Genomic DNA, 24,252 nt, shown 5'->3' with positions numbered 1-24,252 from the left:
GTCTCCAGCTTGCTGACTGACCCTGCATATCTTGGGACTTGTCAGCCTCCATAATTGCTTGTCAGCCTCCATGATTGCCAATTCTTTATAATATCTCTTTAGATAGATAGATGATAGATAGATAGGTATCTTATTGGTTCTGTCTCTATGGAGAGTCCTGACTAATACAGAAAGCACCGAGAACGAAGACTGAAAAAAATCAGAGCCTCAGGAACACATGACAGTATCAAATGTTTTAATGTAAGTGAAATTGAAGTCCTAGAAACAGATGAGGGAGAGCATGAAGCAGAGAGTCCAATAGTTTTCCTAATTTGATTAAAAACTGAACCCTCAGATTCAACACGCACAATAAAACTAGCACAAAGGAAACCATACCTAGGTGAAAACAAATAGAACAATTTTTTAAAACAGTCAGAGAAAAAAGAAGACACATTACACACAAGGAAGCAATAATGATCATGTCTAACTTCCTAGCAGAAACAATGGAATCCAAAATATAATGGAATAACATCTTTAAAAGTGCTAAAAGGATACAATGGAATATTATTCAGCTATAAGAAGGAAATTCTGATACATGCTACAACATAGATGAAAACATGCTAAGTGAAATAATACAGACACAAATGACAAATATTACATGATTCCACTTAGAGGAGGGACCTAGAACAGGCAAATTCATAGACAAAGAAAGCAAAATAAAGGTTACCAGGGACAGGCAAGAGGGGGATGGGTAATCACTGTTTAATGGGTACAGAGTTTGTTTGGGCTGAGGAAAAAATAGAAATGGATGGTGGCGATGGTTAATCAACACTATGAATGTATTTAGTACCACTGAATTATACACTTAAAAATTGTTAAAATGGGGGCTTCCCTGGTAGGGCAGTGGTTGAGAGTCCACCTGCTGATGCAGGGGACACAGGTTCATGCCCCGGTCCGGGAAGATCCCACATGCCGCAGAGCGGCTGGGCCCATGAGCCATGGCTGCTGAGCCTGCGCGTCCGGAGCCTGTGCTCCGCAACGGGAGAGGCCACAACAGTGAGAGGCCCGCGTACCGCAAAAAAAAAAAAAAAAAAAATTGTTAAAACGGTAAATTTTATGTTATGAATATTTTACCACAATAAAAAAAAAAGAAAAAAAGTGCTAAAAGGAAAAAACCTGCCAACCTAGAAGTCTATATCCAACAAAAATGTCTTTTCAAAGTAAAAGCAAAATAAGGATGTTTTTCAGATAATGAAAGCTGAGAAAAGTTTTCACCACTACATCTACCACATTACCAGAAAATATGTAGCATTCCAGGCTGAAGGAAAAGATGCCAGAAAGAAATTCAAATCTACATATAGGAATGAAATATGTAAGTACATGTGAAAACGTGTAATAAACTTAGAATAAACCTTAGAAAGACATTCTAAAAGCTGAAGGAGAATAAAAACCTACAAATTATGCCCCCCAAAAGGTAATCAAGTATAAAACATTATCATTAACCAGCACCAACATACCATTTTATTTCTACTGAGGATTAAACAAATGGCTGAGTATAAGATGGTATTTAAATTTTTTTTAATCTAAACAATAGTTATAATTTCTCCTTTTAAATTCCCCATAGCTCAGAACCATTCTTTTTTGGAAAAAAAAGAAGAATATATCACTTAACTTTCAAACGCTTTATTCACAGAACATTTCTTGTTGATTGGTTATATAAGTCATAAAAAAAATCTATGGCACAATATAATTTTCTTATTACAAGTATAAAAAATAGTCAAAAATAATTTTGCCATCCTGAAAAAAAATCTAGTACTATTTTCTAACACATTTTTATATAAATGTTCTAAAGTAAAAATGGCAGACTGAATGCATGAATTCATCTCCATGCCCTACTAAAACTTTACCGAAAAGAAATTTAAGTGGGGGAAAAAACTGACATACACAAGGGGTGATTATAATGAGAAGGGAGATACCAACAGTTTTAGAACATAGAAAGCAAGTGGACAAACAGTAACTAATTGAGCAGAAGAAGATGAACCCCAATGCCCACTAGCCAAGACATCACAAAGCAAACTAATCTCGGCCAAAGTAAACTAATTCCTGCCAAAGAAACATCAAGAGAGCTCAAAGTAGAAAGCACCTGGTGTCTCTGAAAGCCAGGTTGAGACTAAAAACAGGAGAATGGGCAGAAAATGTCAATAAGGAACATGTAGATGCCCAAATCCCCTCCTTGTGCTTGCAGAAAACGTGGAGAGGCTGAACTAGATTGGCACCAAATTAGCAGACACCAAGCACATCTGGGAGCAGGTACGGGGCTCTACCTAAAACCGAGTTTGACGTAAAAGTCTGATAAGGGCACCGTGACACCTCCAGCCCCTTCCGTTGTTCTGTACCAGAATACTGGCTATTGCCTTGCCAGAGCTGGGAAGATTTCTCTGTCTAATCCAAAAGAAAAATGTGTAGAGAAATGATCAGTGCCTCCCCTCTTGAGGTCAAACAGACCTGCCCTCACACACAAAGCTGCCAACAGGTCTTTAGGTAACTCACTCATGAATATGAAAACTGCAGAGGGTCACTAGATAGTTGAGGAAATTAGCTAACATGTATTAGGGTCTGAAACAAACACAAAGACAGAGGAAGCAGAAACAGTGGATAAGAACAAGTTTTAAACCATAATATCCTAAGAGAGAGAGTAAAAATACTGAGTTCATGAAACAAAACCCCATGTTTTAAAAGTATTAATCACAGATGAATCTCTAGAAATTAAAAATATGAAAACCAAAATTATAAATTCATTAGAAGTAGATTTGGAAGATAAAATTGAAGAAACTTCCCAGAAAGCAGGACAAAAGACAAGAGATTTTTAAAAGGAGATAAAGTAACTTTTGAAAACGATACATGGGATTAGAGTACAAGATCCAACATCTAATTGAAAGAAATTAGAAAAATATAACAAAGGAGAGATAGGGGGAGAGATTATTACACAAATTTTTTTTAATTTCCCCAAAGCACATGGATTTCCAGATGGAGAGTCCAAAAGAGTACCCAGTACAATAAGTAAAAAAAGACCCATCCCAAGATATCATTGAGGTAATAAGACCACTGAAATAAGAACTTCCTTCCAAAGAGGCAAAAGACACCACAAAAAACTGGGAATCAAAGTGCCAGCAGACTGCATAATAGCAAGACTGGAAATTAGAAGACAGAGCAATTTCTTCAGAAACCTAAGCGAAAGTGATTTCCCACCTTCCATATATCAAATGAGGGAGTAAAACAAGAAAAAAAAAAAAGACATTCGGAAACAGACAATTTGATACTGGAGAGAGAAAAAGGGAATTCCAAAGTGATGGGGAGGTGAAGACCAGATGACAGCTGCACAGCAGGCCTACTGAGCGCCCACTCTAGACCCAGGTTGCCAGGTGGCCTGCCTCCAAGGAAAAACAAGATGGAATTGGCAGATGAGCTGATTTGTGTGCCTGATACAAGAGCTCCACAGCAAGTTCCACTGGGCAGACTCTAAGGCAGCATTAGTGGTGGCGAGTGTGAGGATCCAGGACTCTCACACTCCCGGCCTCCCTGCACACACACATTTCTCCTCCTTCCAGCCTCTCAATATTACAACTTGCAGCAGTATGCAGTTCATTCTGAATATAATGTTACTAAGAGCTGGTCCTTATTAGACACTTGCTATGATAAATAGTCATCTCTTTTTTATACAACTTGGTTTCCTTGGAGCTAATGATTCCTCACTTTTTCATTTGATTAAATTACATTCATAGATTACTTGATAAAAATTTAAAAAACAAGTAGTGTATGTTTTTACTATTTGTTTTATGCATAAACATGTAGCCATGATTTCTTTTTTAAGACAGACATATAAAACACACATATATACATATTTGTAACCTCATTTTTCACTTTTTTAAGTCATTATTAGATTTAATCATTATTAGTCTTTATAACAATTTCCAGTTACTTCATAACATTTCATTATAAGACTATGTGATAGTTTACTCACGTTCCTCTGTGTTGGACATAAGTCTTTTTCAAATTTTTTAATAATCTTTCTTTATGCTTTCTTTTCTTCCCTTTTTTTATTGAAGTAGTTGATGTATAATATTATATAAGTCACAGGTATACAATATAGTGATTTTACAATTTTTTAAAGGTTATACTCCATTTATAGTTACTATAAAAATTGGCTATATTCCCTGTGTTATACAATATATCCTTGTAGTTTATTTTATATATAATAGAATTTTTTTTTTACATTCTTAATAATGCTCACTGAGTACCCTTCTACATAAATCTATGTCTATATCTCTGATGACAAGTTCCAAGATGCAGAATGGGTTTAAGGCTTTTGATCTATACTACTTAGCTGTCCTCCAAAATTTCTGCCAATCTACATTTGTACCTACAATGTATTATGTTCATTTTACCACACACTTACCAGCAGTAATACAATATTTTTTAACTCTTTCACCAAGTGAGCAGGAACAGATTTAACATGTATTCACCTTAATTTGAATGTCCCTATTAGTTATGTTATATTATCTATTTATGACTTTTGACCCTTTTCTATTGGGGTATCACATGTATTCGTGTGACTTTTAATCTGGCAAAACTTGCATATGTATCCCATTGTCATAGTTATGATAAATGTTTTTTCAGTCTTAACTCTTCTGCAGTCACACTTTTGTTCTTCCTTCTCATACACTTGGTACCTAGATAGGCCTTCCTCAGCTCAAGGTTGTGTAAATGTTGACCTATGTTTTCTTCTCTCTCTCTGAGTGGCTGGTATTATGGTTTTATTGTTAGTAATTATTTTAAGTAGCCTAAAAGGGATCCTTTAACAATACTTCTATAAAAACATGAGCAAGGACTTCCCTGGCGGTGCAGTGGTTAAGAATCTGCCTGCCAATGCAGAGGACATGGGTTCGATCCCTGGTCCGGGAAGATCCCACATGCCCCGGAACAACTAAGACTATGAGCCACAACTACTGAGCCTGCGTGCTGCAACTACTGAAGCCTGCGCACCTAGAACCCGTGCTCCGCAACGAGAAGACACCACAATGAGAAGCCTGTGCACCGCAATGAAGAGTAGCCCCCACTCGCCCCAACTAGAGAAAGCCCACGCACAGCAACGAAGCCCCAATGCAGCCAAAAATTTTTTTAAAAGCATGAGAAAGCAGGAGTGGGGGGACCTCAAGAATATAAAGGTGGCTTAAAATCAAATAACTTTCTATTTATCTTTTAACTAAAATATTTCAACATACAAGCTTTCTTCCTTAAATACAGGTACTATATGGATCAAAAGCAATGTAACACTTTCAGGTATATATGCTAATACAGCTTAATTTTGAAAAGTTTTACTTACTTGTGGTCATGATGTTAGGAGGGCAAGAGGGTATTCCATGATCTACTGCCCATCTGTAGGCTCCTTCTCCAACTAAAAAGCTAACAACAGAAAAATTACTCTTTTAAAAATTCATAGTGTCATCTTCTCCTACATATTCAATAAAGTAATATAAGTAATATAGTAAGGCAACTGAAAAAATTTTGCAATACCTCAAAATGGCTACATGCCTAAAAAATTCTTTTAATTTTTCCCCAAGTTAGAAATTTTACAACTGGAAATGGTACAATATCATTTGCAATAACTAACCAGTAAAAATTGGCAAAATGCAACATAAGAAGTAAAAATAGTTGATTTCCCAGTGGAAACTACTAAGATTTATCTTGGATCAACTGTGGCTCTCAGTTTATGTACAAGATCTATTTCATCAGATTAAGAGTCAAAGCTTAAGTGAATGTCTTCAGATTTAGTATTCTTGCCTAGTATAACACCTGGATCTACCCAAAATGAGTGGGGTACATCCAGAGATGCCCAAACACAATGATATGCACTTACATTTCTAAGCCTCGATGCAATAAAAACATATATATGGCTGTCAGAATCATTTTTACTGTGGTAAATAAAGCAGTGTGGTATGTCCCAAAAGTAATTTTTTTAAGTCCCAAACTGCAAGTTTTAACATAACAAAGTGAATAAAAGGATACTGTTAGCTAACTGTAAAAGACTTCCTTTCAAAGATTTCAAATAGCATGCAGGATAATTAACCACCCCATTCCCTAACACAGTAATAGCAAGCAGTTACCATAATAATCAATCACTTCATCTCCTTCCACAGCCAACTTCTTAAAGCTCTCAGCCAGCTAGTAATGGATTCCTTGAACTAGTGCCTACTCATTAGTTTCCTGCTCCCTAGTTTTTGTTTCTGTTCCTCTAATCATTCCAACACTAAAAACTCAAAGTAATACATATTGAAGTCTTTAGATTTGATTGTTCGTAAGAAGATCAATGATAGATTAGAAGAAGAAAGTCTAAGTTGATACTCAGAAACATATCCAAATGGTTCCAATGAGAAACAAATTGGTTAAGCCAATAGTTACTACTATTTTCCAGTAATATATGAAGGTGAGAATGGAGGGAGCATTAAAAAAAAAAGAGAAGAGGGAGAGAGCCAACAAGAATACCTCTTCAAACTTCCATTTTTTAAAAAAAAATCTAAAGGACTCCAAAAATAGAAAAGTTCCTCCTATTCCTGTATCAAATGAAGACCACTGCAAAGAAACTGCAAAGAAAAGCTGTCACATAAAGGAAAATGGAAGAATAACGGAGGTAGGAACTTGGATGCAAGTTGAGCTGTCCTGACAGCATTTGTAGCCCTTCCTTCTGCTAGAAAAAGACTTTGATATAAGAAATAAACTCTCTTCATGTGAAGACGTAAAAGAGATGCTGAAGTATTAAATTAAATGATCAGGACAGAAGTTTGGAGCTGAATCTAGTATTCTCAGCACTCCCATTCGTCATTTGGGGTTCTATCCCAGCATCTGGAATTGAAAGTATTTTATAACATAAGCTTAGTTTTATTTTTCATTTCTTAATCATTCATAGGTTTGATTCTAAATAAAATTAGTTTGCAGTTGTCTGCTACGCAAGGTTTTAAATACATTAGGCGTTGTACAATATTCACAGGAAGGTGAATATTTGATGCTGTCTTACGGATAAGAATTCTGAGATCTTGACCTTTCCTTACAACCAAAAATTACTTGTCCAGTAGTTTGACATCACACAAAATGGCATATAACTGCTTTTGAAATCATTTTAAAATGCTAAAAAGCTACGTGAGCTTTCGCTAAAAACTATACTACCAAAAATGAAAAATCTCTTCCCAGAACACTGAATGCAGCACCAATTCAAATTTTTCTCAAATATTCTTCTGACTCTCCAAGGAGAAAGCTTTCACAGAAGTTTCACCTCAATTCACTAGAAAAATCCATCGACTCCACCTTGTTAACACATCCAGAATCTGACCACTTCTCGCCACCGCCCTGGTCTGAGCTGCCATCATCTATTACCTACAGTGTTGAAATGGCCTCATCACTTCCATGCTCACCTTGCTCTGTCCCCTGCCCCAGTCTAATCTCAACACATCAGCCAGTGACATCCTTGTAAAACACAAGTCAGGTAATGACATTTCTCTTCTCAAAATCCTGCGAAACCCCTCACGAGGACTCTAGCATGAAAACTGGAGCCTTCACCAGGATCTCCAGGCTCCCAAGTGATCTGGTCTTCTCTGCTCCCTCCTCCCCTCATCTCTTCTTCCTCTTGCCCCCTTGCTTACTCTGCTCCAGCCTCTTACAAAACACAAACATGCCAAGGGGACTCCTGCCTCAGGGCCTTCACCCTGACTGTTCCCTGTCAGAAACTTCCTTATTTCCCAAATGGCAAATTTTCCCATCTGTTTAAATATATCTCCCTGATGAGGCCAATTTCAAACTGTACCCAACACACTGCTCCTCTACCCAGTACTCCCAATGCCTCTCATTCTGTCTTTTTTACATTTTTTCTGTTTTTCTACCTTCTCACATACCACATAACTTTATCACTGATGATATTATCTCTGTTGTTTATATCTCCCTCAAATAAACTGCAAGCTTCACAACAACAGGGATCTTTGTTTTTCATTGATATCCATATATGCTAAGCATTTAGAACAGTGCCTGAAGCACACTAAGCATTAGAAAAACATTGGCAAGATATTCAACAATAAGCTAGGGTGTCAAAATTCTCTAAAGGACAGCATTTTCCTTGTGTTATGCTCTCCTTAATTTACACTAAAGCAAGTCTAAAGTGTTAAGAAACAAAAGCAACACTACTGAGACCAGCACTGAGTGGGATTATTAAAACCTTCAACAAGCTGAGCTACTGAAGTGCCAGCATAGCCAAACACCCGACAACACAGTGAGGTCAATTAACAGTTTCATGGATGGGAAATTTTCAAAAACCATGACACTATGTAGTCAGTCTAAAAATGTGCAATTTAGTGATTCAGAAAGCTCTCAAAACTGCTTAAAATGCATTATGCTGGATGAGAAAGGTATAGGAGAAAATGACAGCTGCTTCTTTGGACTTAAAAATGGATTTCTATATATTTTACCTATTACTTCTTTATCATAAATGCACAGAACTGAAGAAGGACCACCAATTTGGTGGCTACTGATTATTTAAAGCTTACAAACACATAAAGTGCAAATAAGGGAGAACCTGTTGTATGTGGAAATAACACATAATGACCAAATTAAATAATAAGGATTTAACTCTTCTTAAAATTTTTATTACAAAAATTTTCAAACATATACATTACAGAGAATAGTATAATGAACCCAAAGGATCATCACCCATTTTCATCAATTGTTAATACATTGCTAATCTCACGCATTTATATTCCCACCCAGATTATTTTGAAGCAAATCTCAGATATCATATAACTTCAAATATAAATATTTTAGCATGCATCTCAAAAAATAACTTTTTTAAAAAACATAACCACAACATAACCAATTGACACCTAAAAAAATTAACAATAAATCCTTAGAATCAAAATAGTTTATTCAATCGATGTTCACATTTCCCTGATTGTCTCATAAAATTTTTGCTATTATTGTTATTTTTGCCTTTTAAACTATTTTGTTTGAAGGGGAACCCAACTAACCCATCCATACCTCCTGATTAGTTGATAGCTCTCTTATGTTTCTTTTAGTCTATAGGTTTTTAAATTTTCTTTTCACATTCATACAACAAAGGTACTAAAATCAATGAATTTATGAAATACAATAGGTTAAATAGTATTTTTAAATAAACAATGTACCAAAAATTAAATTTGCATCTCAAAAAATCTGAGGGTCTAATGAGCAATAATGCTTTTCTAGCTTTCCCTTTTTCACCAAAAGAAACATAATTTCCAAAAATTATAACTTATTCTATAACATATTAGGGTAGCAGTCAGCAATTTTTTTTCTGTAGAGGGCCCGACAGTAAACAGTTTGGGCTTTCTGACCAGATGTCTCTGCTGCAACAACTCAGTTTGGCCTCTGCGGAGCACAAGCAGCCATAGACAATATGTACACAAATGGGTATGGCTGTGTTCCAATAAAACTTTATTTACAAAAAACAGGCAGTAGTCCAGATTTGGCCCACACACCATAGTTTGACAACCCCTGTTTTGGATGGTTATGCCTATCAAAGTTGTACCCTATCAAAATGAAGGAGGAAAGAGTAAAAATAAATAAAATTTACTTACTTCTACAAATAAAATAAACGTAGGAAAATACGACACAGTTTATGATAGTAGGCCCACCAAATTTATGAGGATATCATATGCATGCTAAATATATTCTACTAATCTGACCAAACACCAATACTTAAATAATATATCATATCATGGTGGCAATAACCAGAAAATTAAAACATAAAAAATTATCAGCTAATAGAAATACCATTCTGCCTAAAGTTTTGCTGAGGGTTTTTGTAACAAAGCAGTAAGAGTTTATAAAATTCTAACAGAATTTAGATACAGCTGAAACAAATACACTCCCTGTCTTCCTCAATGAGATATATAGACAGATGAACTCTTTATTTAAAGACTTCTTAGAAAACACCCAATGACTTGCTGCCCTCATAGAGTCACCTGTGTCTTCAACAGATGACACCAGAAGACCAGTTTCTAAGTCCTCCATCTGCTTTTGATAGTTTTTCTACCTCTATGCCTGGCATACAGGAAGTAAACAAAAAATATTTGCTGAATGAAGGAATGGGTAAGTGAATGAATAACTAAATGGGTGTAAACATTACTTCTTACTATTATAAAAGGATTCTACTCTATGGGTTCTAATCTGCTGCTTCTAATGTGATAAGGACAGACTCCATAAATTTTTAATAGCATAACAGTGTCAAGTATGGTACTCAGTTTCTTTGTTGGCAAAAGGTATGTTACCCTCATAAATCATATAATGATTTTATGAGATAATACACACAAACCACATAAAACAATGCTTCTCACAGTGTACAAAGGCAATAAATTTTAGCTATTATCATTATAGAAATTAAATATCTAGACTTATTAGGGTTGTGTGTAAACAAGCTTAAAGTAAAAACATGATAAATTTGTTTTATTTATTTAGGATACTCAGGGAATTGGGTTTTTTTTAAACTACTGCAGGTATACTGTGAACTTGCAGGTAGGTGAGAGATTTATGCTTCTGGACAAGATGGAGTAACAGGGAATACATTTACACTCTTGCCTGAACCAATGGAAAAGAAAAATCAGATAAAATACAGAAAATGATAGTTTTCAGGCATTAGACAGTAGGTAGCATAGGACAGTGATCCTTAAAAGAAAGGAAACAAACAAGGTAAACCTTATGATTGCCCTAGCTTACTGCCTGGAGACTTTCCAGCCACAGCACAGGAACAGGAACTCAGGCAGAGCCCTGCAGCCTCTCTGAGTTGAAGACAGAGAGCTGGGCATCCAGAGAAGCCCAGGTGGCCAAGTTCACAGGGCAGAGAACCAGAGAGGAGACAGCTGTGCAGATAAACGACTCAAGAAATCTACAGAGTCCGCCTATAGTCTTCAGCTGAGTACAGATCAGTGTACGTGTAAGATGAAATCATCCAAAGCCTGGGAAAGAATAACATGAAAAGTTTTAGAGGAAGCAATCCCCAAGTTCACACAGGGCCAGAAATAGCTCCTGTTCCCACCAAAGTAAAAAACCGCATTCTAGTTGCATCTGTTATAGTACTCAGAAAGGTTTTGCCCAACAGCAAAGCAAAATTAGCTCAAGGCTAAATGCTTCTCTAGTTGCATGTAACAAAGTATAAAGCAAGACCTGAAAGGATGAAACTGTCTCTAAATAGATTAACCGCATCCTAGAATTAAAATACAGAAATATCCAACACAAAATAAGGCAAAACTCACAATATCTGGAATCCAATAAAAAATTACCAAACATGCAAAGAAGCAGGAAAATGTAACCTATGATGAGAAAAATCATTCAATTGAAAACAACCCAGAAATGACAAAGATGACAGAATTAGGAAACAAAGATACTAAAACAGTTACTATAATTGTATTCATATACTCAAGAAGCAACAGGAAATATCAAAACATGTTAAGTAGATACACAGAAGACATTTTTTTAAGGTGCAAACTGAACTTCTAGAGATAAAAACTACAATGTCAGAAATGAAAAATAAACTGGATGGGATTAACAGGTGATTAGATATTGCCAAAAAATAATTAGCGAACTTGAAAACAGCAATGGAAATTATTCAAAATGAAACAAAGAGAAAAATGAATGGAAAAAGTAAACAAATTATCAGTGATCTGTAGGACCCCTACAAGAGGTCAAATATGTGTAATTGGAATTCTGGAAGATAGAAGAGAAGGGGGGATCAGAAAAAAATATCTGAAGAAGTAATAGCCAAAAATTTTCCAAATTTGATGAACTATATATCCCTACATATTCAAGAAGCAAAATGAACCCAAACCAAAGACATTACAAGAAAGCTACAGACCAATGTGTCTCATAAACATAGATGCAAAAATTCTTTACAAAATGTTAGCAAATTGGATCCAATAACATATAAAAAGGATAATACATTATAACCAAGTGGAGTTTATCCTGGGAATACAACTGTTGCTTTAACAATCGAAAATCAACCAATCACTATATTAACTGACAAAATAAGGAAAATTATAAGATCATTGCAACAGATGCAGAAAAGCATTTGAAAAAGTACAATCCCCATTCCTATTAAAAACTCTCAGCACACTAGGAAAAGAAGGGAACTTTCTCAACATGATAAAGAGCATCTATGATAAACCTATAGCAGCCATCATATCTAATGGTAAAAGAACAAATGCTTCCTCCCTAAGGCTACAAAACAAGGCAAGGATGTCTACTCTCACACTTTGATTTCACATTGCATAGGAGGTGCTAGCCAGTGTAATAAAGAAAAAGAAATTAACTAAAGCAGTTCACATTAGAAAGAAGAAGTATCTTTATTACTTAAAGAACTATCTTTATTCCCAGAAGACAGAACTATCTATGTAGAAAATCTTATGGAATCTGTAAAAACAGTATGAGAACAAATGAATTTAGCAAATTCCTAAGCTAGAATATCAATATAATAAAATTAATCATATTTCTATATTGGCAAGGAACAACTGGTATTTGCCTTTTTAAAATATGCAATTTATCACATCAAAAAGAAACACTTAAGTATAAATTTGATAAAAACTGTGCAAAATCTGTACACTGAAAATTATAAAACACTGTTCAGAGAGGTTAAAGAAGACCTTAAAAAATGGATAAGTTACAAATCTAATCAAAATTCCAGCAGGTTATTCACAGAAATTGACAGACTAATTCTAAAATTCACATGAAAATGCAAAATGCCTAAAATGGTCCAAGCAATTTTGAAAACAAAAAATAAAGCTGAAGAACTATGTACGTGAGAAAATTAGATCACTAGTTCCAGACAACTGTAGGATCATTTTATGATATAATTTTAATACAGAGAGGGCCATCACTTTTTCACATATATTTTATCTTTGTAAAATATAAAAATATTGCACATATCCCCTTTGACAATTGCCTCATCTTGTTCCCTCCTTTCTCCTTCCTAGAAGTAATTATGGTGAGTCTGGTAACCTTCTTTCCAGAACTTTTTTGTACATCTATGTACATGTTTATGTAGACTTAGAAAATCAGAGTGCCAGCATACCTCAGAGATATTGCAAGTTCAGTTCCAGACCACCACAATAAAGTGAATATTGCAATAAACCAAGTCACACAAATTTTCTGGTTTCCCAGTTTATATAAAAATTATGTTTATACTATGCTGTATTTTATTAAGTGTGCAATAGCACTATGCTTAAAATAACACTGTACATACCTTAATTAAAAAACAGTTTATTGCTAAAAAATGCAAACCATCATCTGAGCCTTCAACAAGTCATAGTAGTAAATAACATTAAAGATCACTGATCACAGAACACCATAACAACTATAATAATAATGAAAAAGTTTGAAATATTGTGAGAATTACCAAAATGTGACACAGAGACATGAAATGAGCAAATGCCATTGGAAAAATGGCACCAATAGGCTTGCTTGAAGTACAACTGCCACAAACCTTCAATTTGTAAAAAATGCAGCATCTGTGAAGCCCAATAAAATGAAGTACACCTGTACTGTATATGTTTAATACTATGAAGGAATATATGAGAATGAAAAAAGCTAAAATTGAGGACAATTGTTACCTAGGGGCAGGGCCAGAGGTGGGGTCAGGGTAAGGGTATGGGACAGTGAGATGGATAAGGATGCCATTAGAAAGGGTCCAGTCTAGGCAGCTTCAAATCTCTTGGTAATGTTTCATTTTCTTAACATGTTTCATTTTCTTAACATGGGAAACAGGGATATCGTGAATATATTTGGGTAAAAGGTTTCAAGATTTCTCAAAACTATATTAATTTATTTTCTATGACTTGAAATTATAACAGTCAAATAAAGTGGTTTCTATAGTACCACTGTCACAACTTTCAACAGAGAGTATTAATGTAACTTTAATGTGTTCAGGCATGCTGAACACATATAGTACTAAAGTATAAGATGGTTGAGTATAAGACAATATTGACGCATATTTGTTTATATTATTAGGCATGTTAACAGGACTGTAATTACATTTTGCAAACAGAAATTTACAAAACTATTTAAGGATGAAATACAATGGTGAGGATTTGCTTTAAAATACTATAGGAAAGAGATGCATGAGATAGATGAAGGGCAAAAATATTGTTAATTATTGGAGCTAGATGGTAGGTTCATGAGGGCTCTTTAAAATGTTCTCTCTACTTTCATAAATATTTGAAAAGTTCAAAGTTTCTTTTAATGAAAATTATATGTTAATGCTGGAGAAAAGATGTAATTTTACTAATTTTAGTGTCACAATATGTTTCTCCAGAAAAGAAAAATTACATACTTTTATATTAAGAACTTCTCAAGATTAAAAATGAGTTTAGGGCTTCTCTGGTGGCGCAGTGGTTGAGAGTCCACCTGCCGATGCAGGGGACACAGGTTCGTGCCCCGGTCCGGGAAGATCCCACATGCCGTGGAGCGGCTGGGCCCGTGAGCCATGGCCGCTGAGCCTGTGCATCCGGAGCCTGTGCTCCGCAACGGGAGAGGCCACAGCAGTGAGAGGCCCGCGTACCGCAAAAAAAAAAAAAAAAAATGAGTTTAGACTCTGGTCTTAAAGATACTTTAAAGTTTTATAATAAAAAGACCCCAGTTGAACACTTATTAACAGCAAAAGCATCTCTATAATCAACTACAAAACCTAAAATTAACTGATCTCTTTTCTGCTTTAATCCACAATATTCTATTCCAACAGGAGCTCTATCAAGTATTCAAAATGTTCCAAGATCACAGACCAAAGCGTGTCTTCCTCTCAAAGGCAAGCTACTGCTGGTGTGTAACCAACTGCATCAGCCTTCTGTGGATAAAAATAGCCTTCAAACACCGCATGCACCAAAGACCAAAGACCCAGGGAAAGTCTAAGAACAAAGCAGTTACCAGGGAGGAATTCGGCCGGCTGAGAGCTTGCCCTTCTGCCCTTCACACAAGAGTCTGTTTGCAACTGAGACTGGGTTCTTGATTCCTATAAAATAAAATTGGCAGAAAATGAAGTCAAAAAGTCTTCAAGTTTCCCACTCAATTCTGTGGCAGTTTCAATATGACAAATTTTAAATATCATGGAAAACTTTCTTTAAACATACTAATGAAAACCGTTAATTATCATGAAAAATAAGGATCAAATTGACAAATATATGAATACTTATAGATATCAGAACAAATATAAAACATATATTCTCATTTTATCATGTGCTACAGCAGCAAAGACTGAATTTGCAATAATACAAATTTAAATTAAGTTCCTTTTTAATAGATTTCAGTATAGAATTCAAAAAATAAACTGAAAATGTGGCATCTATTATCAAAACCATGAATTTCCTCTAAAGAATAAACATGATTACAAACAGCTTCAAATTTACTTTGGGGAGAAAAATTAATGACCAAAAATTTTAAATCTCACCTGCAAGAAAAAATAAAGAGAAAGTCCTACAAATGGGATAAGGGTGGGGAGAGGCCAAGTATGTACAAGATTGAGACTTAAAATATGGTTCGGATTGTTTCCAGAAGGGAAAACAAAATGTGGACAGAGAAAAGGGCGCTTACCTAGGAGGAAAAATAGGACAGAAAGTATTAGCATGAAAAAAATTGCTAGCATGACAATGACAATGACAAACATGACAATGATGATGATAGAAGACAGTGACAGAAACTTAGGATCCAGTATGCGCCAGGCCCAGTGTCAAGTCCTTAAATGTATCAGATTATTTAACTGATCCTTCAACTCTATCACATAAGTACAGTTATAAACCCTATCTGATTACTGAGGAAACATTTGCACAGGTTAAGTTACCTGCCCAGGATCACACACTGAGATTTTAACAAAGGCAGCTAATGTCAGAGACCATGCCCTTAACCACTAACCTATGGATGCCTTTCAGAACACTATTAATAACAACAACAACAAAAAAAACCAGAAGTGGGATACAAAGAGACTAAAAACCTCAAATTAAGGTCACCAGATTGCCTTAAAACAAAACTAGATATTTAGCTAAACACCAAAATCTTCTCTGCCCCCCCAAAGAATGTATGAAGTAGCAAAGAAAGAAAAAGGTTAGATCTCTGTACTAGCTCTTTTTTGCAGTACACGGGCCTCTCACTGTTGTGGCCTCTCCCATTGCGGAGCACAGGCTCCAGACGCGCAGGCTCAGCGGCCATGGCTCACGGGCCCAGCCGCTCAGCGGCATGTGGGATCTTCCCGGACCGGGGCACGAACCCATGTCCCCTGCATCAGCAGGCGGACTCTCAACCACTGCGCCACCAGGGAAGCCCTGTACTAGCTCTTAAAATAAATTTATTTCTGTATGTGATGATACAGTATTGTAAAGACATTAATAATTACCAAATTAACTTACAAATTCAAAGCTATAAATTCTCCATCAAAGCTTCAAAAGGATTTCTATGATGCATGACAAGCTGATTCTTAAATTCATCAGGAAAAAAAAAATGAAAAAAAATTTTTTGTAAAAAAATGAAGAGGTATTCACCTTAGAAGATAACCATTTTTTATTAAAAGCTATTCTAATTGAGTGTGGTTTGGGTACAAAATAGACAAATATATCAATGGAATAGAATAAAGCTGAAGTTGAGACACAAACACATGTGCATGTGGCTATTTAATACATGATATAGATAGTATTTCAAATGAATAGGAAAACGGATGGACTATCTATGAGAGGTGGAAAGAACACAGAGTGATGGGAGTCAGAAACCAGCTATCAATTTATCGCTTCTCAGCTATAAATTCACCCTTGGTTGCCTTATGGGTGAAAGTGGATATGGGCCTTTTAACTATGTTTCCTTTGCCAGCTGGCACACGGGTCAGCTTTGTCAGTAGAGGGCACTGGAGACACCATGCAGGAGGAAAAGGTGGCCTGCCAGCCAGGCTCCAGGAGAGCACCAGTTATTCTCACTATCTGGTCCACAAGGTTCTCTCCAGTGCTAAGTGCTTGCGGGGTGCAGCTTTCTCCAGCATTTGGCTACCATGTTTTCCCCAACTCCTGATTCAGGCCACAGCAGCATAGCTGACAGCCCCAGAAAGAACAGGACCAGGCCCAGCTCAAGTCACTGATCCCCACACCTTCTCCTCAGCCCCATAGCAAAGCACCCTGTGGGGCTGGCTGTCTCGGGAGCCAAAAGCCCAATCCTCATCCTGCAAACAAAGGTTTAATTCCCATGGCTTCCTGGCCTCTGTGTGCCCACCTATCAGCCTGAGGCCCCCAGGATTGTTTCTGCTCTCACAGTGACTGTGGCCTGGGTAACCCAGCAAAAATGTGGGCTGTCAAACAGTCAGCTGCAGCCACACCTTTTTCTGTGAGGTCTGAACTCCCTTCCAACTTTATCCTTACCTGGGTAGTCTCCCTCTGCCCTTTACATTAAGCTTCTCCTGTTTAAACTGCTGTGTGGTTTCTGTCCCCTAGTTGGACCCAGACTGACACAGTAACCTTGAACAAATTACTAAATCTCTCCTGTGTCTCAGTTTCCTCACCTATAAAATGGGGATAAAAGTACTGACCTCAGAAGGTTATCATGAGAACTAAATGATTTAACATACATGAACTACTGGAGAACATTGCATGGTATGTATGTAATACTCACCCAATAAATGGTACTTAATATTATTGTTACTGTTGTTATTCAATAAATTATATAGGGACAATTTGCTGATCAATTCAGAAATTGATCAACAAACTGCATTCAAGAAGCCAATGAAAAATAAATTACACATGTATCTGAAGAAAATGTAAGTGACTATAGTTACAGTTATGAGTGAGATAAACCTTAAGAAATGCAAAATACAAAAAAAAAAAAGAAATGCAAAATACAAAAGCCACAAAAGGGAAAGTAATAAGTTTGACAAATAAAATTTTAAATTCCAATATGATAAAGCACGTTATAAACAGAGGTAAAAGGCAAGCCACACAAGAAGTATAAACAGTTCACAGAGAAATGCTAATGGCCTTTAAAAATATGAAATTTCATTAAATACCAATAAAACCTCATAATAAAAGAAATTAAAACTAATTGAAATGCTGTTCTTACCTATCACAAAAATCAGAAAAGATACAGAAGATTGGAACAATGAATAAGTAAATTGACCTAGTTGACATACATAGAATACACACCCAACAACTGCAGAATACTCTTTTGACGTTCACATGGAACATTCATCAAAATACGCCATAAGCTGAGCCATAAAGCAAGTCTCAGAAAGTTTCAAGGGGTTGGAACCATTCAGAATACATTCTCTAACCACAGTGACATTAAACTGGAAGTCAATAAAGTCTTTAGGCAAATAAATTTGACAACTCCTATGAAAAAGACAAATTCCTTGGGAAACACACATAAGAAAAAATATAGATAATCTTATAACTGGTAAAGAAATTGAATCCCATTTATTTAAAACTTCCCACAGAGAAAACTCCAATGATTCAAAATAACTAATGCATTTTCCAAACAATTAAAAAACATTCCAATTGTACACACACTCTTTCAAAGAACAGAGGAGAAAAAAATCCCAACTCATTTTATGAGGCCAGCCATAACATGATTCCAAAATCTAAAAAGAATATTTTAAGAAAGTAAAATTAAAGCCAATCTATTAGATAAACATAGATGTCAAAATCTTAAACATCAGTAAATCAAATCCAGTGGAATGTGAAAAAGATAAAAAATTACAATCCTGACTTTATGCCAGGAATGAAAAGTTGGTTTAACATTCAAAAATCAACCATAAATTCCATCATATGTAACAAAATAAAAAAGAAAAGCCAAAGATGCAGAAAAACACTTAATGATATTCAATAACCCATTTAAAATAAAAATTATCAGCAAACTAAGACTAGAAGGAAATGTCCTCAATCTGATAAAGAGCATTTATGAAAATCCTACAGCTACCAGCACACAGTATGGTGAAATATCTAATGCTCTCCCTCTAAGACCAGGAACAAAGCAAGGATGTACACTATCACTGCTTATATTCAATATTGCACCGAGTGTCAGAGCCAGCACAATAATGCAAGAAAAAAAAATTTTTAATATTAGAAAGGAAAAAAAAAAACTGCCATGATTCAAAGATGTGACTGTGTATATAGAAATTACAAGAGAATCTATTTTTCTAATTGCTTGAATTAATAAGTGAAGTCATCAAGGCCACTGAATATAAGTCCAATACACAAAACTCAACTGTATTTCTAAATATAAAAATAACTGTATATTAATTTTTAAAATATATATTTACAATAGCCATCAAAAAAACTTAATATCTAGAATAAATCTAATAAAAAGGGTGTATAAGACATCTATACTAAAAACCATAAAACACTGCTGAGAAAGAAATGAATAATATTTATACAAATGCACATATTTCATGTTCATGAACAGGAATATGCAATATTGTTAAGATGTCAGTTGTCCACATATGGTTTTATACATTCAATGCAATACCAGTCAAAATCTCAGCAGGGTTTTATTATGGACATTGACAAGTTGATTCTAAAAATTTTATGAAAATGCCATAAACTTAGAATAGCCAATACAGGGGCTTCCCTGGTGGCACAGTGGTTAAGAATCCGCCTGCCAATGTGGGGGACATGGGTTCGAGCCCTGGTCTGGGAACATCCCACATGCTGTGGAGCAGCTAAGCCCATGCGCCACAACTACTGAGCCTGCGCTCTAGAGCCCGCGAGCCACAACTACTGAGCCCATGTGCCACAACTACTGAGCCCATGTGCCACAACTACTGAAGCTTGCATGCCTAGAGCCCGTGCTCTGAAACAAGAGAAGCCACGCAATGAGAAGCCCACGCATCGCAACAAAGAGTAGCCCCCGCTCATCGCAACTAGAGAAAGCCCAGACCCAACACAGCCAAAAATAAATTTATTAAAAAAAAAAAAAAAGGGCTTCCCTGGTGGCGCAGTGGTTGAGAGTCCGCCTGCCGATGCAGGGGACGCGGGTTCGTGCCCCGGTCCGGGAAGATCCCACATGTCGCGGAGCGGCTAGGCCCGTGAGCCATGGCTGCTGAGCCTGCGCGTCCGGAGCCTGTGCTCCTCAATGGGAGAGACCACAAAAGTGAGAGGCCCACGTACCACAAAAAAAAAAAAAAAAAAAAAAAAAAAGAATAGCCAATACAGCTGTAAAGAAAAAAAAGAAAAAGGAAGTTGGAAGTCTTACACTATCAAATTATCAAAATACAATATAAAGCTATAGAAATCAAGACAGTGTGGGACTGGCAATAGACAGATTAATGGAATAGAAGGTATAGAAACAAACCATTACACATACAGTCACATGATTTGCCAACACAATTCTATGAGGAAAGAACTGTCCTTTCTATTGACAATAGCAATGAGTCATTTGGATATCCATAAGAGGGCAAAAAGTTAATTTCGGTTCATACTTCACTCAAATTAATCTGAGCTTGATAAGAAAGCTAAATGTGAAGGGTTAAAAACAATAGAACTACTAAAAGAAAACAGTGGAAGCTACCTTCAAAACTTTGGGTAGGCAAAGATTTCTTAAACAAAATACAATAAAAATTAACCATAACATTAAAGGTTGATAACTTAAACTTCATTAGAAGAGTGAGCAACAGACTGGGAGCAGATATTCACAATACATGTATCTGACAAAGGATCTGTATGAAAAATATATAAGGTACTCCAACAAATAAATTTTTTAAAAATCCAATAAAAAGTATGCAGGGGCTTCCCTGGTGGCGCAATGGTTGAGAGTCCGCCTGCCGATGCAGGAGACACGGGTTCGTGCCCCGGTCTGGGAAGATTCCACATGCCGTGGAGTGGCTGGGCCCGTGAGCCATGGCTGCTGAGCCTGCGCATCCGGAGCCTGCGCGTCCGGAGCCTGTGCTCCGCAACGGGAGGGGCCACAACAGTGAGAGGCCCGCGTACCGCAAAAAAAAAGTATGCAAAAGACTTGAACACACTGCACAACAAGGACATCTAAATGGCCAATAAGCATATGAGACGGTTCTCAATATCATTAGTCACCAGAGAAACTCAAATTAAAACAATAATACCACTACACACGTATCAAAATGACTAAATTTTAAAAAGAATAACAGTATCAAACATTGGCAAGGATGCAGAGTAACTGAAATGCTCATACATTGTGGGAGCATAGATTGTAACAACTACTTTCTAAAACTGTCTGACAGTATCTTCTAAAGCAAAGTACATATGTACTTAAACTTACCATTCCAAATCCTAGGTTTGTACTCAAGGGAAATATTAATAAGTGCATATGTCTACCAAAAGACATGCACAAAAATATGCACTGGAGTTTTATTCATAACAGTCAAAAACTAGAAATTATTTAAATATCCACCAAGAGAATAAGTTATTTTATACACATGCAATAAAATGCTATTAACACAAAAGAAAAAACTACTATGACACAAATCATAAATCAATCTCACAGGCATAACATTAAGCAAAAGAAACCAGACACAGAGGTGTACGATTCCATTCATAGGAATCTGAAGAACAGGCAAATTAACCTATGGTGCCTAAAGTCAGAATTAATGGACAAGGGGGAGTGGGTAGGAGGAGAGTACAAGAGGTATAAACTAGGAAGAGGCATAAAGAACCCTTCTGGGAGTTTGGAAATGTTCTATATTTTGACATGGAAATGTTTTATGTCTTGATTTGGTGGTGGTTTACATGGCTATATACATCTAGAAATTAATGAAGTTTTATACTTAAAATCGCTTATATGTGGAATCTAAAAAATGGTACAAATGAACTTATTTATAAAAGAGAAATATAGTCACAGATGTAGAAAACAAACATATGGTTACCAGGGGGAAGGGGAGGAGGGATAAACTGGGAGATTAGGATTGACATATACATAATATTATATATAAAATAGATAACCAATAAGGACCTACTGTATAGCAAAAGGAGCTCTACTCAATATTCTGTAATGGCCTATATGGGAAAAGAATCTAAAAAAGAGTGGACATATGTATAACTGATTGACTTTGCTGTATAGCAGAAACTAACACAACATTGTAAATCAACTATACTCCAAAAAAATATATTTTTTTCAAAAATCTGTGCCCTTCATGTATATTTTGTTTAATAAGTAAACAGCAAAACATTTGTATCTTATATGTACTGATGTGGAAAAAATCTCCAAGACATCCTATTTAAAGAAAAAAAGAGGGCTTCCCTGGTGGCGCAATGGTTGAGAGTCCGCCTGTCGATGCAGGGGACGCAGGTTCGTGCCCCAGTCCGGGAAGATCCCACATGCCGCGGAGCGGCTGGGCCCGTGAGCCATGGCCGCTGAGCCTGCGCGTCCGGAGCCTGTGCTCCGCAACGGGAGAGGCCACAACAGTGAGAGGCCCGTGTACCGCAAAAAGAAAAAAAGAAAAAAAGAAAGTTTCATAATAATATGTACATTGATTTTTTTTAAATATGTGCAAAACTATGTTTCTCTTACATATAAATATGGATAAATGTACATTATTTTACTGGTTAAACCTCCTAAGGAGAGTTTTGGAAGGAAAGATTTGGAAGACCAAAGGTAAATTTTATTTATATCATTTGAAGTTTTTAACAATAAAAATATATTATTTGTGTATTCAAATAATTGCAAAACTAATAGAATATCCTAACTCCCATTTTACATGTCTGTAATCTCTTGAGGAGATGGAGGAGAATGATCAAACTCTAACCAAAGACTTGGACATAAGCTATTTCACTGTTTTCTTTCTATCTGTAGGTAAGATTTTCTGTTTTAAATTCCATAAAAGAAAACAATGTTTGTTTTCAACACTATTCCAAGTAAGAATGAAGAAAACAATTGAGCTAAGTCTTTAGGAGGAATGAAATGGTAATATTCAGGTTTTTTCTAAGAATAGAGATAATGTGTTATAATGTTCACATACCACTCAGTGCTCCAACAGCTCCAAAATTCAGGGATTTTCCATCCATTATGCTGGCATCACACTCAATTTCACCCAGGAGATTTAGATTAGATCCCATTCCTGCATTTGTAAAAGGAGAATCCTAAAAGATAAAAACAAACATTAAAATACCATTAGTCTTAGAGAAGAATTAATGTCAACACTTCATAAACTCTTCCACAAACTAGAAAGGGAAAGAACACTTCCCAACTCATTGTATGATACCAGTGCAACCCTGATTCCAAAACAAAGCAAAGATATCATAAGGAAAGGAAACTACAGGACAATATACCTTGTGAATATTGACACCAAAATCCTCAAGGAAAGCAAATGCAGCAAAATATGAAAGGATTAAACACCATGAACACGAGGGATTTCAGGAAAGCAAGTTTGGTTCAATATCTGAAACTCATTGTAATACACCATGTTAATAAAATAAAGAATAAAACAAATTTTTAAAACATGATCATATTAATAGAGAAACAGTATTTGACAAAATCCAATACCCTTTCATGAGAAAAACACTCAACAAACTAGAAATAGAAGGGAACTTCCTTAACATGATAAAGGGCATCTACAGGAGTCCAAAGCTAACATCATATTTAATGGTGAAAGACCCTTTCCCCTAAGATCAGGAAAAACACAACAATGTTCACTCTTACCACTTCTTTTCAGCATTATAGTGGATATTCTGAACAAGACAATTAGGCAAGAAAGAAAAACAAAGAGCATCTAGATTAGAAAGGAAGAAGTAAAATTACCTCTATTGGAAGATGACATGATCTTGTATACAAAAAATCCTAAAAACTCCACTAAAAAACTATGAGAACTAATAAAAAAGTTCAACAGGATTGCAAGATATAAGCTCAATATGCAAAAATCAGTTGTATTTCTATACCTTAGTAATGAAAAATCTGAAAATGAAATTAAGAAAACAATTCAATTTACAATAACATCAAAAAGAATAAAATAGGAATAAATTTAACAAAAGAAGTGTAAGAGGTGTACAGTAAAAACTATAAAACATGTTTTAAAGAAATTAAAGACCTAAGTCAATGGAAGGACATCAATGTACATAGAACAGAAGACTTAATATCTTTAAGATGGCAATACTCCCCAAATTGGTCTGATTCAACACAATCCCTTATCAAATCCTAGCTGCCGTTTTTTGCAAAAATTGACAAACTAATCTTACAATTCATATGGAAATGCAAGGAACTAAGAATAGTCAGAACAATTTTTAAAAG

General features: G+C 35.8%; 1 protein-coding gene across 12 annotated transcripts in view; it reads right to left on the bottom strand.

The window, feature by feature from the left end:
* The window catches only part of TASP1 (taspase 1), a 273,636-nt gene that overhangs the window by 207,738 nt on the left and 41,646 nt on the right, over nucleotides 1-24,252 (bottom strand). For all 12 annotated transcript variants that reach the window (XR_003435171.1, XM_027118160.1, XM_027118163.1 and 9 more), the window contains 3 exons: nucleotides 22,988-23,108; nucleotides 14,965-15,049; nucleotides 5,363-5,442 (listed from right to left, as the gene is read on the bottom strand). Coding sequence is in view for 11 of the 12 variants with exons in the window: in XM_027118160.1 (XP_026973961.1) it covers nucleotides 5,363-5,442; nucleotides 14,965-15,049; nucleotides 22,988-23,108 (286 nt within the window). In the remaining variant the exon portion in view is untranslated. The remainder of the gene's footprint in view (nucleotides 1-5,362; nucleotides 5,443-14,964; nucleotides 15,050-22,987; nucleotides 23,109-24,252) is intronic.

The sequence above is a fragment of the Aethalodelphis obliquidens genome, unplaced genomic scaffold, assembly GCF_003676395.1.
Source record: "Aethalodelphis obliquidens isolate GAN/ISIS:26980383/991018 unplaced genomic scaffold, ASM367639v1 scaffold18, whole genome shotgun sequence".
Classification (NCBI taxonomy): domain Eukaryota; kingdom Metazoa; phylum Chordata; class Mammalia; order Artiodactyla; family Delphinidae; genus Aethalodelphis; species Aethalodelphis obliquidens.
This window is presented reverse-complemented; position numbering and strand designations above follow the sequence as displayed.